At 40.3% G+C, this 15979-nt stretch overlaps 1 protein-coding gene across 1 annotated transcript; it reads right to left on the bottom strand.

The window, feature by feature from the left end:
- Positions 1-13522: 13522 nt before the first annotated feature.
- OR10A5 (olfactory receptor family 10 subfamily A member 5) lies at positions 13523-14473 on the bottom strand (the record flags this gene model as incomplete). The annotated part of the gene is made up of 1 exon (XM_082845566.1): positions 13523-14473. The coding sequence occupies one exon, from the start codon at positions 14471-14473 to the stop codon at positions 13523-13525; it is 951 nt and encodes a 316-aa protein (XP_082701692.1).
- Between the last annotated feature and the right edge of the window lie 1506 nt (positions 14474-15979).

Below are 15979 nucleotides of genomic sequence, written 5' to 3'. Positions count from 1 at the left end.
TACAGTTCTCCCAGTCCAGGTGCAATTTACCATTCAGGAGTCATTTTTATTATAAGCCTCTAGGCCAGTGGTTCTTTTTCCACTTTTAGCATTGTGCTTGTACAGTTACAATATCGTTTCAAATTTCTCTGAAGATTCTAATTTGAGTTTTCTGTTTCCTAAATTCTCTTTGATTCTGTGGTCAGGGTTTCTATTTATCTTGGTTTTTAGACATCTGGTATTCCCTAGTTTTTTGCTCATATTTAAGAATCAAGTGTTAGGTTGATTATTCCAGATCATCATATGAATTTCTACTTCTTCTGTATCAGTAGATTGGTTTCCTAATGGGTGTCTACCCTGAATGGGAGACTTACCAAGAGCCATGTGAATATCAGTGAGACACACACATTGGCAGACTTTGATTTAGGGTGAGTGGAGGAGCAGGCTGTCAAGTTGTGGGCTCCCCACACAACAGAGTGAAAAGGTTTTACTATGAAATGTCAACACCTAACCTAAAAGCCTTTCTTCTCCTCAGATGGTTTATTCAATTTATTTAGGGAAGAACTTTTTGTGGGAGGAAGGCACTGGAGCTAAACTGCTTCTCTGTGTAGGTGGGAAGAGGGCTGGGAGGTTGGGGAGATGACTGGAATAGATGTTTCACATGTAACCCTTCACTCAATTCCTATGTTCTATTTAACTCTCACTGCCATACTCTGTTGAAACAGCTTAAGATTCTCATAGGCAGATGGGTTTCCACCTCCACTGTGGTCACCTCCTAGCATATTCTAAGTTGTGACCTTTTCTACACTGCTTCTGTAAACTATATTTTCACTTTCTGTCTTGTAGAAATGTATTGACGCCATCTATATACTCATTAGTATCCCCATTACATGGGGACACAGGGCAAAGTGGAACAACTGAAGGAACATTCTGAGATCCAACACAAACCTTCTCCAAAGCTTGAGGAAAGTACACATTCATTACCAAAAAAAAAAAAGAAAAAAAGAAAAAAGAAAGTTCCGAAGTGCTTAAGAGGTATCACTCACTGAGTTCCCGCAGAACAATGAACTATGGGCCCAGATACTTTCAGAATTAACATACAGGGAGAAAGAAGAAAAACACGTTCACAGATCACATATTAAAAACAAAACAAAAAACCAAGTAAGCATTAAAAAAAAAAAAGCAGATTTAACAACAAGAATATCCATTGTAACAATAAATGCCTGAGGTAAGGAGAATCTTTCGCCTTCCGAGATTAGCTTCTAAAAAGTAGCATAGAGCATTGTAACAATAAATTTGTTAAATTAACAAATAACTTTAAACTCAACTATGTAAAAAATTAAGAGACATCCAAAACAAAAGAACTCCAAAGCTTAAAGGGATGATAGAAAAAATAACAAACAAATGTAAACAACAATAATATGCAGGGATATACTGAATTAAGATGTATATTGAATTAAAAGCACAAATGAATAAAATGAGACAAAGAGGAAACTTTAAATGATTGAAGGTACAACTCATAATGAAATATGACTGCTACTAAGTGTATCAAATAACACAATGAAATATATTTATAGCAAAACCCTCAGAAAACAAGAGATGCAAACAACAATACAACCACAGAAATGGGACACTAAGGCAACTTTCTCAGTCCTTAACAAGTAAGCTAAAATTGATAGTATAGAGGACATGAATAACATGCTTAGCCTGATATATAAAATCAGATAGAATGTAGTTTCTATTCAAGCACTAAGCTGCTATTTACTAAGCTACCAAAAAACTCAATAAATAAAAAGTAAATAAAAGCGGTACAAACCACATTTATTACCAGAATGAAAACTAGATCTTAACATCAAGTAGAAATAGAAAAAAATCTCAACTACTTTGAAATTTAACTTTTGCTTCTGGAAAACAACTCAAATTAAAAACACTAAAAACACTGCACTTCAAAATCTAACAGCTCAAGTTCTACTGTTAGGCAATAGCAAAGCCTTATATATGTAATTAAACAAGAATGAGATGAATTAAACGTTCAACTCAAAGTGAGAAAAAGCAACAAAATATACTAGGAGTTTATAGGTTAAAAATTAATAAATTACTCAGTATAAATAATTATAGAGCTAGGAGGACAGGTTAGAGATGTTCAGGATGATATGCTAGCACTTAAGATTTCGAAGGAGGAACAGTCTGGATGATAAATGGTCCAAGGTATGACTGTGACTGAGAATAGCTTAAGTGGTCTGTAAGTGACCACCAATGGAATAAACAAAGTCAAGAACTGTTAAAGTTTAAACTCTAAAGTACTTCTAAAGTACTAAACAGACGCCTTTAAGGATGATGGTAGGACTCAGAATGAAGATTTAAGACGCTGAGCCAATACCAATGGAAGGAAGGGCTCAGTAAGGCGCAGGTGGCAGGAATCTGGAGAGTTAGATCAAATAACCAGCTGACACAAGTTCATTGGATTTTACAGCGTCAAGGAACTTGAACAGGCACTAATTATGGGGAAAAGGTAGTATCTGTGAAAAAGGGTTGTTTTAATCAAATAAGTCATAGGCAGAGCAGTAGCCTGAGGTAAGGAGAATCTTTCGCCTTCGGAGATTAGCTTCTAAAAAGTAGCATAGAGCAGTGTGCAAATGAGCATCTGAAATAAAGAGGTTTTAGGGAGTGGCCAGGAATGAGTGGGACAGCACGGCAAGTTGGAATGAACTTTTCTCCATTTTCTTTTCCAGCCGATTGACCCAGTCACACTGGATCGGGAATCCATATCAGTCATTCCAAAACCAGCTGAGCAAGATATATTTACCAGATTAAACGCCTGGACACTGCCCCCATCCCAGAATGGAAAAGGAGACAGCAGACCTGGATCTGGAACCTAACCGTCCTGTTTCCCACCCCAGCCCTCTTTACCTCTCCTCTCTCACGCACTAACTTCCCACCACAGCCCACGCCTCCATCTCTGTCAGCTCGCGCCCTCCTCCAGCTTCTCCCGCAGAGACTGCAGAGCACAGAGCTGGAATCCAGGTAACAGCAAACAAGCCGAGGAGACCGCGTGGACGCCCTCAAGCAGGATTCCCAATTCCACGCACCCGCGTCCTCACCGCCCGCTGACCCGCGTGATACCTGCAAACAACCGCTCCTAGCCAGGGATGGGTTCAGTCACACCCAGGAGCCAGTTCAGAGGAGCCGCAGAAGTCGCCCTCCCAGCCCGGGGAGGGAGCTTGCGTTAGTAATCACGCCACAACTAAGCAGCGCGGGCCATACCTGTCACTTACACGCCAGCACCAGCTCAGTATCTACTAAATACCAAGACGCAGGCCGGCGCACTCCCGCGCACGCGCACCATCCGTGGAAGCACCCAGAAGCCCCCGCGGCCCAAGTTTGTAAAGTAGACGGGGTGGGGCTTCTGCCCATCCCGCCCCTTTCCCAGGCCCCGCCCGCTTCATAGACGTGAGTCCAACCCTAGGGCCAGCAACCAAGGGCCATGCTTAGGGTAGGTGGGAAAAGGCCTTGTCAAACTTCTGTGGCCTCCTCCATCCCCATCTAGGAGAACTGGCCAAAATTTTTTTACCTTCTCACTCCACCCACCCTCCTCCTCCATTTTCTTGGAATCAAAAAACAGTGAAGTAATTTTGAAAAGACATGGTCTTGTATATAACATGGTTTAACATGTTTTTTACTGACTTGCTCATTCACTCATTTATTCAATTTTGCATCGCGGTAGAAAATCTTGCAAAAGATCATGAGTCCAGTTTTGGCTTGTTACATATGAGATACTTTGTGACATCTAAGAAGCATTGTCAAATTGGACGTAAGTGAGAGCTTAGAGGTGTATGGGGCCAGATTTGTAAAATTTGTGTCAGTAACGGGTAGATGGTACTCGATACTATGTGGGGGGGGGGCAGGGGGAGAATGAGACTGCAGGGAGAAGGAGAGAAAACAGTAGAAGGAGGAGGAGTCTAGGACTGAGCCCCAGAGGAAGAACTCAAACTAGTAAACCAGGGACTGTCTACCAGGAAGGGAGCTTTAAATCTAGATCAAACAAGATAGGAACCAGATTTTTGTTTGTTTTAACCAAACTCTTCTGTACTCATGACTATCATAAGCAAATTATAAATGTCATCTCACTCATCACCACAACACTATCAGGAAGAGATTATCATCCCCAACTTTATGGAAACTAAAAGATAGAGAAGCTGAGCTTCAAGCTCAGATCACTTCGTACTTGTCCCACTGCTACTCACTCAACACTTCAAGATTTAGAGGGTCATTAGTAAGATGTTCCAGAATCGTGGAATGATATTTTCCAAGATTGGGAGTATGGTGTGTGCCATGAATTGTTTGTGATGGGGTTGACCTTTATAAAAGGCAGTTAATAGCTAGGCAAAATAAAAATTTTAACTTGTGAGTATTGCCAGTAAACAGGCTCAAACACAGTCTTTAGCTAATTAAGATTTCAGGGAAATGGAAAGGGTGCCAAGTATGAAGCGGAATGACCAGCCTTCCTCTCATACCTTATAGATATGAGGTTTCTGACCATGTGTCTTCAAAGGTCCACAGAGGCCTAGACACTGCTTTCTAATTGAAGAAGGGCCCTTTTCATTTTGCAGTCTTCTCACTAAAGTCCAGCTATTTTTTAATGGCACAATTTTAAAGGTTTCTCTCAATATATGACTTTCATTGTAAAGCCATCTGGGATTACATCCTTAAGATGCATAGACTTGTTTGCTACAAACTCCATTCTCTTCTATCATTGTGAAATCCAGATCTTCTCTGTATTTAAGAAAAAAATATAGAGAAAACTTGACCTGAGTTAAGCCAACACTTTTCCTAGACCACTTATATATTCATTCAGCCAATTTTTATTGAGAATTTAATATGTGGCAAATACTGTACTAGCAATTGAAAATATATTAGTAAACGCAATCAAATGAAGACTGTCTTAATGACCAGTGGAAGCATTCCATATGCTAAGCTATTGTATTTCTTCACCCAATGTTCTGTGTTCTGCACATCCTCAGAATATTGTGTTGTGTAGATTGTGAGTTGCATTGGTCAGTCTGGAATTTGTAGATAGTCAAGATATGAATAGGGGTGATTTGGTTTCATGGGCCATGTGTTATGGACATTTGTCAGTTTTTGGCTTCTGATCCTTTGAATACACTGTCTAAAATTATAATCTTCTGTTGAGTCTTGTGAGGGAGTTGGAGCCTGTCTCCATCCATGGAAACTGAATACATCTAATATTAACTTCCTTTGTCTGCACTGCAGCTAGGACTCGATCAATTAGATATACCCAGTCTAGACTTTGAATTAAGAGCTAGTGACGTGAAAAAGCAAGGACACCAAAAAGTTTCTTTTTAAAAAAACAGACTTTATTTTTTAGGTCAGGTTTAGATGTACAGAAAAATTGAGAAGATATAGTACATTGAGTTCTGATATTACCCCCCTTTTCCCACTATCGACTTCCGTTGTTATTATTATTATTTACATTATTATGGCACATCTGCTACAATTAAGAAAATAAGATTAATACCTTATTATTAACTAAACTTTATACTTTGTTTGAATTTGCTTAGGTTTTGTCTCCTTAGGCTCCTCCTGGCTGTGACAGTTTTTGAGACTTGTTTTTGATGACCTTTACAGTTTTGAGGAGTACAGGTTGTATATTTTATAGGAAGCTCATGTATGAGAATTTGTCTGTTTTTCTCATGATTAGACTGAGGTTATGGGTTTGAGGGATCTTCCGATCATAAAGTGCTATTTCCATCATATCATCTCAAGGGAACGTACTAACAACAGGACTTAACACTATTTATGTTAACCTTGGTCACCTGGCTGAGGTAGTGTCAGCAATTTCTTCTCTTTTTTTGTCAGCGGTAGAGAGAGCAGCAACATTCCAATTTCCAGGTTCAGGGAATTAGCAGCTCCAGCAGCAGGGCCTGTGCTGAGGGTGTTGGCAGTGTAAACTGCGCCACCTAGTGCTAAATGGCAGTGATGTCCTTAGCTGACATCGTGTTAATGAATTAGGCCCGTGATTCTGGCTGCAGAATCGGAATTACTATTATTCAGTATTTTTCCTTTTAGCTTAAATCATGCATAATCAGTTTCTGTTACTTGCAACTACAAACCCTGACTGATACATCATCTTTATTATGATTCTTTAGAAGCTTCTTGGCCCTTTATTCCCCCTCTCCCTCCATAGCAGGAGAGGTAGTAGGTTTTTTGTTTTTGTTTTTGTTTGTTTGTTTGTTTTTTGCGGTACGCGGGCCTCTCACTGCTGTGGCCTCTCCCGTTGCGGAGCACAGGCTCCGGACGCGCAGGCTCAGCGGCCATGGCTCACGGGCCCAGCCGCTCCGCGGCATGTGGGATCTTCCCGGACCAGGCACGAACCCGTGTCCCCTGCATCGGCAGGCGGACTCTCAACCACTGCGCCACCAGGGTGGGTAGTAGTTTTTATTGGTAATGTGAATAAGCCGCACAGGAATCTATTTGAATGTGATGGAGCACAGTTCTCTCAAGAGTTTCAGTTATCCATTGCTGCATAACAAACCATCTCAAAACTCTGTGCCTTAAAACATCATTTTATTTGCTTAGGATTCCAGAATTTGGAAGGTGGAGATGGCAACTATCGGTAATGGCAATATTTAAGGTAGTGTTTGTACTTTCTTCTTACATTTTCTTATTTTTTCTGCTGTTACTGAAGTAGCTCTCATCTAGATCATCAATGACAGCCAAGTCACCAATTTCAACTATTAATTTTTTGTCCTTGTCTACATCACCTCATCTAGCACATGTTGTTTGAATGAGGGTTTTCTCTGATCCTCCTACCCCAGATTAGAGTTTGTCTATTGTAGTGCAGTTCCAGTAATTTTAAAAGGATAGTAACAAATGCAAAAGTGTGTATTAAAACACATTATGTGTCAGTCATTGCTCTGATAAAATGGTAAGATAAAATGAAATAAGAGTTCAATAAATACTTTTAAAATGATTCCATGGATGCATGAATGCATGAATGAAAGAAATAAGAACTTTGGTTACTAGATATCTCTTCACTGGGGAGGTCTTCCCCTGCAAAGTCAGTCTGAGGTGTGTTGTTCCTGGACCTATGTTCATGGTAACTGTAGAATGGTTACCATGGAATCCCCTCTAAATGTGTGATTGATTAACGTCTGGGTAAAAGAGCCAAGCAGAGGGACCTTCAAGATGGCAGAGAAGTAGAAGGTGGAGATCACCTTCCTCCCCACAGATACATCAGAAATACATCTACATGTGGCACAACTCCTACAGAACACCTACTGAACGCTGGCAGAAGACCTCAGACCTCCCAAAAGGCAGGAAACTCCCCACGTACCTGGGTAGGGCAAAAGAAAAAAGAAAAAACAGAGACAAAAGAATAGGGACGGGACCTGCACCTCTGGGAGGGAGCTGTGAAGGAGGAAAGGTCTCCACACACTAGGAAGCCCCTTCGCGGGCGGAGACTGTGGGAGGCATAGGGAGGAAGCTTCAGAGCCACGGGGGAGAGCGCAGCAACAGGGGTGTGGAGGGCAAAGCGGAGAGATTCCCGCACAGAGGATCGGTGCCAACCAGCACTCACCAGCCCGAGAGGCTTGTCTGCTCAGCCGCCGGGGCGGGCGGGGCTGGGAGCTGAGGGTCCACCTTCAGAGGTCGGATCCCAGGGAAAGGACTGGGGCTGGCGGCGTGAACACAGCCTGAAGGGGGCTAGTGCGCCACAGCTAGCTAGAAGAGAGTCCGGGGAAAAGTCTGGACCTGCCTAAGAGGCAAGAGACCATTGTTTCGGGGTGCGCGAGGACAGGGAATTCAGAGCACCTCCTAAACGAGCTCCAGAGACAGGCGAGAGCCGCGGCTATCAGCGCGGACCCCAGAGACTGGCATGAAACGCTAAGGCTACTGCTGCAGCCACCAAGAAGCCTGTGTGCGAGCACAGGTCACTCCACACCTCCGCTCCCGGGAGCCTGTGCAGCCCGCCACTGCCAGGGTCCCGGGATCCAGGGACAACTTCCCGGGGAGAACGCACGGCGCGCCTGTCTGTTGCAAAGTCACACTGGCCTGATAATCATTATCACTGATAATCATAGATGAGAAAATCCTCAACAAAATACTAGCAAACAGAATCCAACAGCACACTGAAAGGATCATACATCAAGATCAAGTGGGGTTTATCCCAGGAATACAAGGATTCTTCAATATACGCTAATCAGTGTGATACACCATACTAACAAATTGAAGGAGAAAAACCATATGATCATCTCAATAGATGCAGAAAAAGCTTTTGACAAATTCAACACCATTTATGATAAAAACTCTCCAGAAAGTAGACATAGAGGTAACCTACCTCAACATAATAAAGGCCATATATGACAAACCCACAGCCAACATTGTTCTCCGTGGTGAAAAATGAAACCATTTCCTCTAAGATCAGGAACAAGACAAGGTTGTCCACTCTCACCACTATTATTCAATATAGTTTTGGAAGTTTTAGCCACGGCAATCAGAGAATAAAAAGAAACAAAAGGAATCCAAATCATAAAAAAAGAATTAAAATTGTCACTGTTTGCAGATGGCATGATACTGTAGATAGAGAATCCTAAAGATGCTACCAGAAAACTACTAGAGCTAATCAATGAATTTGGTAAAGTAGCAGGATACAAAATTAATGCACAGAAATCTTTTGCATTCCTATACAATAATGATGAAAAATCTGAAAGTGAAATTAAGAAAACACTCCCATTTACCATTGCAACAAAAAGAATAAAATATCTAGGAATAAACCTACCTAAGGAGATAAAAGACCTGTATGCAGAAAACTATAAGACACTGATGAAAGAAATTAAAGATGATATAAACAGATGGAGAGATATACCATGTTCTTGGATTGGAAGAATCAACATTGTGAAAATGACTCTACTACCCAAAGCAATCTACAGATTCAATGCAATCCCTATCAAACTACCACTGGCATTTTTCACAGAACTAGAGCAAAAAACTTCAGTTTGTATGGAAACACAAAAGACCCCGAATAGCCAAAGCAATCTTGAGAAAGAAAAACGGAGCCGGAGGAATCAGGCTCCCGGACTTCAGACTATACTACAAGGCTACAGTAATCAAGACAGTATGGTACTGGCACAAAAACAGCAATACAGATCAATGGAACAGGATAGAAAGCCCAGAGATAAACCCACGCACATATGGTCACCTTATCTTTGACAAAGGAGGCAAGAATATACAATGGAGTACATACAGCCTCTTCAATAAGTGGTTAGGGAGTGTTCTAATTTCATAAGAATGAAATTAGAAAACTTCCTAATACCATACACAAAAATAAACTCAAAATGGATTAAAGACCTAAATGTAAGGCCAATCACTATAGAACTCTTAGAGGAAAATACAGGCAGAACACACTATGATGTAAATCACAGCAAGATCCTTTTTGACCCACCTCCTAGAGAAATGGAAATAAAAACAAAAATAAACAAATGGCACCTAATGAAACTTCAAAGCTTTTGCACAGCAAAGGAAACCGTAAACAAGATGAAAAGACAACCCTCAGAATGTGAGATAATATTTGCAAACGAAGCAACTGACAAAGGATTAATCTCCAAAATATACAAGCAGCTCATGCAGCTCAATATCAAAAAAACAAACCACCCAATCCAAAAATGGGCAGAAGACCTAGACATTTCTCCAAAGAAGATACACAGATTGCCAACAGACACATGAAAGAATGCTCAACGTCATTCATCATTAGAGAAATGCAAATCAAAACTACAATGAGATATCATCTCACACCGGTCAGAACGGCCATCAGCAAAAAATCTACAAACAATAAATGCTGGAGGGAGTGTGGAGAAAAGGGAACCGTCTTGCACTGTTGTTGGGAATGTAAATTGATACAGCCACTATGGAGAACAGGATGGAGGTTCCTTAAAAAACTAAAAATAGAACTACCATATGACCCAGCAATCCCACTACTGGGCATATACCCTGAGAAAATCATAATTCAAGAAGAGTCATATACCAAAATATTCATTGCAGCTCTATTCACAATAGCCAGGACATGGAAGCAACCTAAGTGTCCATCAACAGATGAATGGATACAGAAGATGTGGCACATATATACAATGGAATATTACTCAGTCATAAAAAGGAACGAAACTGAGTTATTTGTAGTGAGGTGGATGGACCTAGTAGACGGGAATAAAGATGCAGACCTACTAGAGAATGGACTTGAGGATATGGGGAGGGGGAAGGGTAAGCTGGGACAAAGTGAGAGAGTGGCATGGACATATATACACTACCAAACGTAAAATAGATAGCTAGTGGGAAGCAGCCGCATAGCACAGAGAGATCAGCTCAGTGCTTTGTGACCACCTACAGGGGTGGGATAGGGAGGGTGGGAGAGAGAGAGATGCAAGAGGGAAGAGATCTGGGGACATATGTATATGTATAACTGATTCAGTTTGTTATAAAGCAGAAACTAACACACCATCGTAAAGCAATTATACTCCAATAAAGATGTTTAAAAAAAAAAGATTTGGGGTTTCAGTGGCCCTTTCTTTAGTGGTCATTTTTTAATGTTCTGGTTAAAAGCTTGGAGTTTTTGGTTGACTCAAAACACTCAGATGACGGAAAGCGTGTCTGAAGGGCAGATTGTAATGGATGCTGTCCTTGGGTCATTTTGCCCAGCTCTGTGCAACCTTCTGTGTCAGCTTCTGCAAGCTAACTTCTAATAGCTTGTAAATGAGACCTTCAGAAGAATGCCCCCGGGCACTGGCGACCTGGCTTTAGTTCTCCCTCTTCCCTACAACTGGGAGTATGAAAAGGCCTCCTTCCTATGACCTGAAGCAGAACAAACTCTGATTTATTTATGCTCTGGAGATCCATAAGGGAACTGGGATTTCCCCTGAAATTATTTTGCTTATCTTGTTCTCCATTCCCCTTTCACTTTCCCCACTCGCTTAATGGTTTCTCCTTAATATATAACTTGTACTTGAATCCTTGGCTCCATATCCGATTCTGGGGTAACCTGGCCTATGATGAAAGTATCTGGTCACAAGGAAAGATCAGTTACTGCATGTTTGGGTGGATGTTCCTAAAAAGTGAAAGGGGATTCATAACAGGCATATGAAGGAAAAAGCTTTAGGCTTGACTTTTCTGGAAAAAAAAAATCTCTCTTGTACCTCTTTAATGGATCTCCCCTAGACTTTCAGAACACCTGTGCTCTACCATAGGAATTGGTCTAGCGCTAGAATCAACCCCCCTCTCTTGAGTGGGATATTTCTCCACATGCAATCCACCATCAAGTCCTATCAATTCTTCCTGTAAAAGATATTTTGAATTAATTTCTACTAATACCACTCTATTCCAAGTCATCATCGTTTCTCAGCTAGACTATCCATTCATTTATTTATCTTGCATATACTATTGAAAAAAAGGAAAATAATTTCATTGTATGTAACTTTTAATTGGGCAAAGCAAATCAGAATAGATTGAGTAAAGTGATAGCCTTCAATATCTAAGTAAATGTCCTGACACCTTGGCATCAGGAACTCTCTTAGTTGTTTTTAAGAGAATTTTTAAAGTATGCCTGTACCTTAGGCTTCATCCACAGAAAGGGGCACCCCTTGCTCTGTGTAGCTTGCGGCTCCTGGAAAGTGGTACTGACTCCTGTGGCCATATAAGGGCTGCCCCACTGGTTTACAGCATCACATCCATCTGCATTGTCTCAGCACCAAATACTCTTTTTCTAAATAAACCATCGTTGGCAATTTTATTCTACTGTTTGTGCATGTTGACTATCTACTGTGGCAATCTCCAGCCTCTCTAAGCTGGATGCCTGGACAGTCTATGTTGTCTCTCCATGTACCAGTTATTCTTTCTGTTAATGCTCTGACTTCAAATTTGCATACATTTTCAGTGATCTGCCTTAACCTTATTTCTCCATAGTATTTTAGTGTGAGTTTTGCAGAACATAAGGTTTCCAGGAATGCCTATGCTGTAGTAAAAGAGAAACATTTATGCAGTATTCATTTTCAAAGAGTTACAGGTACATTGGGGGAAGACAAACATGTAAAAATAAGTACAGGATAGTAGACACAGAATTTAACTTGGGTATTGACAAACTTAGAATAGATGCATGTAGGATGAGCAAATTATGCTGCCTGAGGAATTGCAGTAGACCATGAAAGATGAGATGGATTTGGCTAAAATGAAGGTCAAAAGAACCTTTTGAGTAGAGAAAATAGAGTACCAAGACATCACCAACTGCTAATCATCTAACCTATGAACTCAGAAGTCTAAATGAAATGCATGAATTTTCTCTGATTTACTCACGTATTCCCTCTGTATTCTTCAAATTTTATTCATTCAAATTAAAATTTAATTATGTTTCTTTACCTATTATATAAGCAAAATTGCAAATGACTGATGACAAATATTATTGATGTGGCTGTGAGGAAACAAGAACTCCCATAAATTGCTGTTGAGAGTATAAAATGGTACAATCAATTTGGAGGGAAATGTGCCAATATAGCAACACTATATATGTATTTACACTTGGCCCAATAAATCTAATTTCTAGATTTCCATATGTCAGATACACTGGCAAAAGCATAAAAAGGCACATGCATAAAGCTTTTCTTTTAATTGTAAAAGACTCATTAAATAAACTATGGTGTATCTACAAAGCAGAGTACTACGAAGTTATAAAAAGAATGAGGAATATTTTTGTGGTTAAAGAAGAGCTATGTTGGAGTTAGCTGGATCCATTTTAATCCTTAATGAAAGCAGCATCATGATTGAAATTTATGATATTACTCCAACAAGGTGTAAGAACCTAAGTTACTGATTAAGAATGATCATTAAACAAATAACCACTGAAACCCCAAATCTAGAGAGAGAGTCTGTGGAAGCTCAGGTCATTCTTCCTGGGATAAATAGAATAAGGAATAAATCATTGTTGGATTTACAAAGGTATAGATACGGGAATTATTGACCCACTTTCCTATATCCATACAATACATATGAGTGAGCTTGAAAGAACTAACACTCCCTCAAGGACATGAGAACTAAAATAAGGCAGTGAGGAGAGTTATGCATTGGGAGGACTCATAGGGTTTCCTATCTGATGAATGCAGTCAGATTTGCCCAAAGGAAGACAAAGTCACAAGGTGATTTTTGATGGGTTGTGCCCTCTTTTATTCTGTGTGCTCCCATGTTAGGATTATAAGCAGTTTCATACTGTTCACAGTGTGCACACAGGAATGTGAATATCTGGAATTACTTGGCCACAGAAGTTAAAATGATGATAAGAAAAAGAATGTAAGTCCATAATGGGCAGGCAGAGGAGGTTTCCAGGTGGTGGTGACAGGTCTAAACTACCTCTGTGCTGTTTTCACTGAGCTTTCCAATAGTCATTTCAGCAGCTGGGTTTCATCACAATGGAGATAGGCAGAGGCAGAGGAATTCTAAATATCAAACTGATTGTTCCCTATTCGAAAGACTTTAGTCTTTTTCTTAATGTCTATGGGATGCAGTCTCTAAGGCCTAGGGCCTTGTAGAAGGTCTGGACAAGGGCATTCTTCACCTCATTATTTCTCAGGCTGTAAATTATGGGGTTCAAAATGGGAGTCATAACAGTATAGGACAGTGATAGCACCTTCTTGCTCTCAGGAGAATTATTGGACTTAGGGTGGAAATAGATGAGGCTTAAAGATACATAGAAAAGGGAGACAACAAGGAGGTGGGAGGAGCAGGTAGAGAAGGCTTTGTGCTTCCCTTTAGCTGATGGAATCTTGAGGATGGCAGCAATGATGCAAGTGTAGGAACATAGGATCAGCAAGCAGGGTATCATGACGACCAGAATGGTTCCAACAATGGCATAGATCTCAAACAGTGCCGTGTCTGCACAGACCAGCCTCAGCACAGGTGGGCTGTCACAGAAGAAGTGATTCACCTTGGTGCCACAGAATGGAAAGCTGAAGAGCCATGTGGTCTGCACAGTAGCCATGGGAATGCCTGGAAACCAGGAGGCAACAGCCAGTTTTGCCCATGTCTTAGGGTTCATGATGACTGGGTAGTGCAAGGGATTGCAGATGGCTACATAGCGGTCATATGCCATTGTGGCCAGGAGGAAACATTCAAAAACCCCAAAGAAGAAGAAGAAATACATCTGAGTGGCACAGCCAAGAAAGGAGATGGTTGTGTCCTGGGCAATCAGGGTCCCCAGCATCTTGGGCACAATGACTAGGTTGAAGCCAATCTCTATGAAAGACAAGTTCCTGAGGAAGAAGTACATGGGGCTGTGCAGCATGGGGTCAGCCAAGGCAACCAGAATGATGAGGCTGTTTCCCAGCAGGGTGACTAGGTAGATGATTAAAAATATCAGGAAGAGTAATGACTGTATTTCACTAGGTAGGGAAGAGAAACTCATGAGGATAAACTCACTAACTCTTGTCCAGTTTCCTTCAGCCATTGTTATAGGAATGAATTCCGAGCTGTGGTCATAGAGAGAGATTCTCGATTGGAAGAGTCAGATTCTGGATTTGTGTTTCAGACTCCTTCTTAGTGTCAGGGAAAGAGGCAAGATCAGGATTTCAGTTGCAAGAGAAAGGGCCTTGTGTTGTCTAAGAATAAAGACACAAGGAAGAAAGGCCAGAGCCTGAGCTCTGAAATGGGAAATGGCTTATTGTTCCCCACTCTTATTCTTTGTGATCCATTTTCCACTTTGTTACCATATTTGCTAAAACAACTCGGATCATTTACACACACCCATTTTCTGCTGCACACTTAATGCCTTTTTAGCAGGGTTAAATGAAAGGTGTCCTGCGGAGATGGAGTGGAGTTAGATGGAAAACAGTATAAATTTTCCATGTATACCTATTATAATATATATCCCCCTTCTTCAAAGATTCATGGTGTTTATCTTCTCCATCTACTGCCCAAAGCTGTACTTACCTTTTTGGTATACATTTAAAGACTTCAATTCTAAGATAACTTGAGAGTGTATATTAGTAGAAAAAGTCATGTTTTTTCATGTTTTGTTTTGAGGTGACTCAAATACGAGAAAAAGTGGCAAGGGGGTGCATAGGAAGAACGTCTATAGAATGTAGTAGTTTTAATGCACTTTTTTCCCTCCTTTCAATGTAAGAGCTGTATAGTATTTTATATCATATAATGCCTATTCCTTCTTCCTAATCAGATTATGAAGTAACAACCTTAGGATCTTTCTCCTCAGTCCAGCAAAGCTGTAATTGACATTTCTTTGTCAGGACCCAGAATATCCACTGGCTTTCAAAATTAAGATCTGAGAGGAGTACTGTAGCACAACTAAGCAGATAGTGAGTGTGTCCCAGGAGATTCCAACTACTTCTCTTTCTAAAGTAGACAAATTGGAAAAAAGAAACATATTCCCACAAAAATTCCGTGAAAAATAAGAAGAACATTAGAGTGAATATTTGAAAGATAATACTCATGAATAAACAATTAACCTGGACTATATTAAATAAGAGCTGGAATCTTAAACGCTATGAAAAAATTCAATATTTATTCCACTTCTGTTGAGGTACTGGCAATGTGATGATTGATTTCTCCCTGAAGCTTAGAATCTAATGGAGGAGATATTTAAATAATCAATTATATTAAATCACAATGAAGGTCTTGATACAGTAAGTATACAGTATCTTATTGGGGGGAATGTATAAGGAGTAGGGACACCTAATAAATTCTCTGATGGCTTTCTAAGCAACAGGGATGAAAATGGAGTTGGCTAAAGATGTGCAGAACATCTAGGGTGTACATTATTATGAAAATATAAAATTGAAATTGTGAAAATATTATAAAAAATAAAAATCACTAACTTTTTCTTTTAACTGAAAGCATTCCTTAATACACACACACACTGAAAATAATGGAAATATACCAATATGTCTTGATCTTTGTACTATTTATTTAAAAAAATGTTTAGGATAGGGAAACTTTC

Source organism: Leucopleurus acutus (genome assembly GCF_964270905.1).
Source record: "Leucopleurus acutus genome assembly, chromosome: 8".
In the NCBI taxonomy this organism is placed as follows: Eukaryota; Metazoa; Chordata; class Mammalia; order Artiodactyla; family Delphinidae; genus Leucopleurus; species Leucopleurus acutus.
The sequence above is the reverse complement of the archived record's forward strand: the minus strand, read 5'-3'. Positions and strand labels throughout refer to the sequence as shown.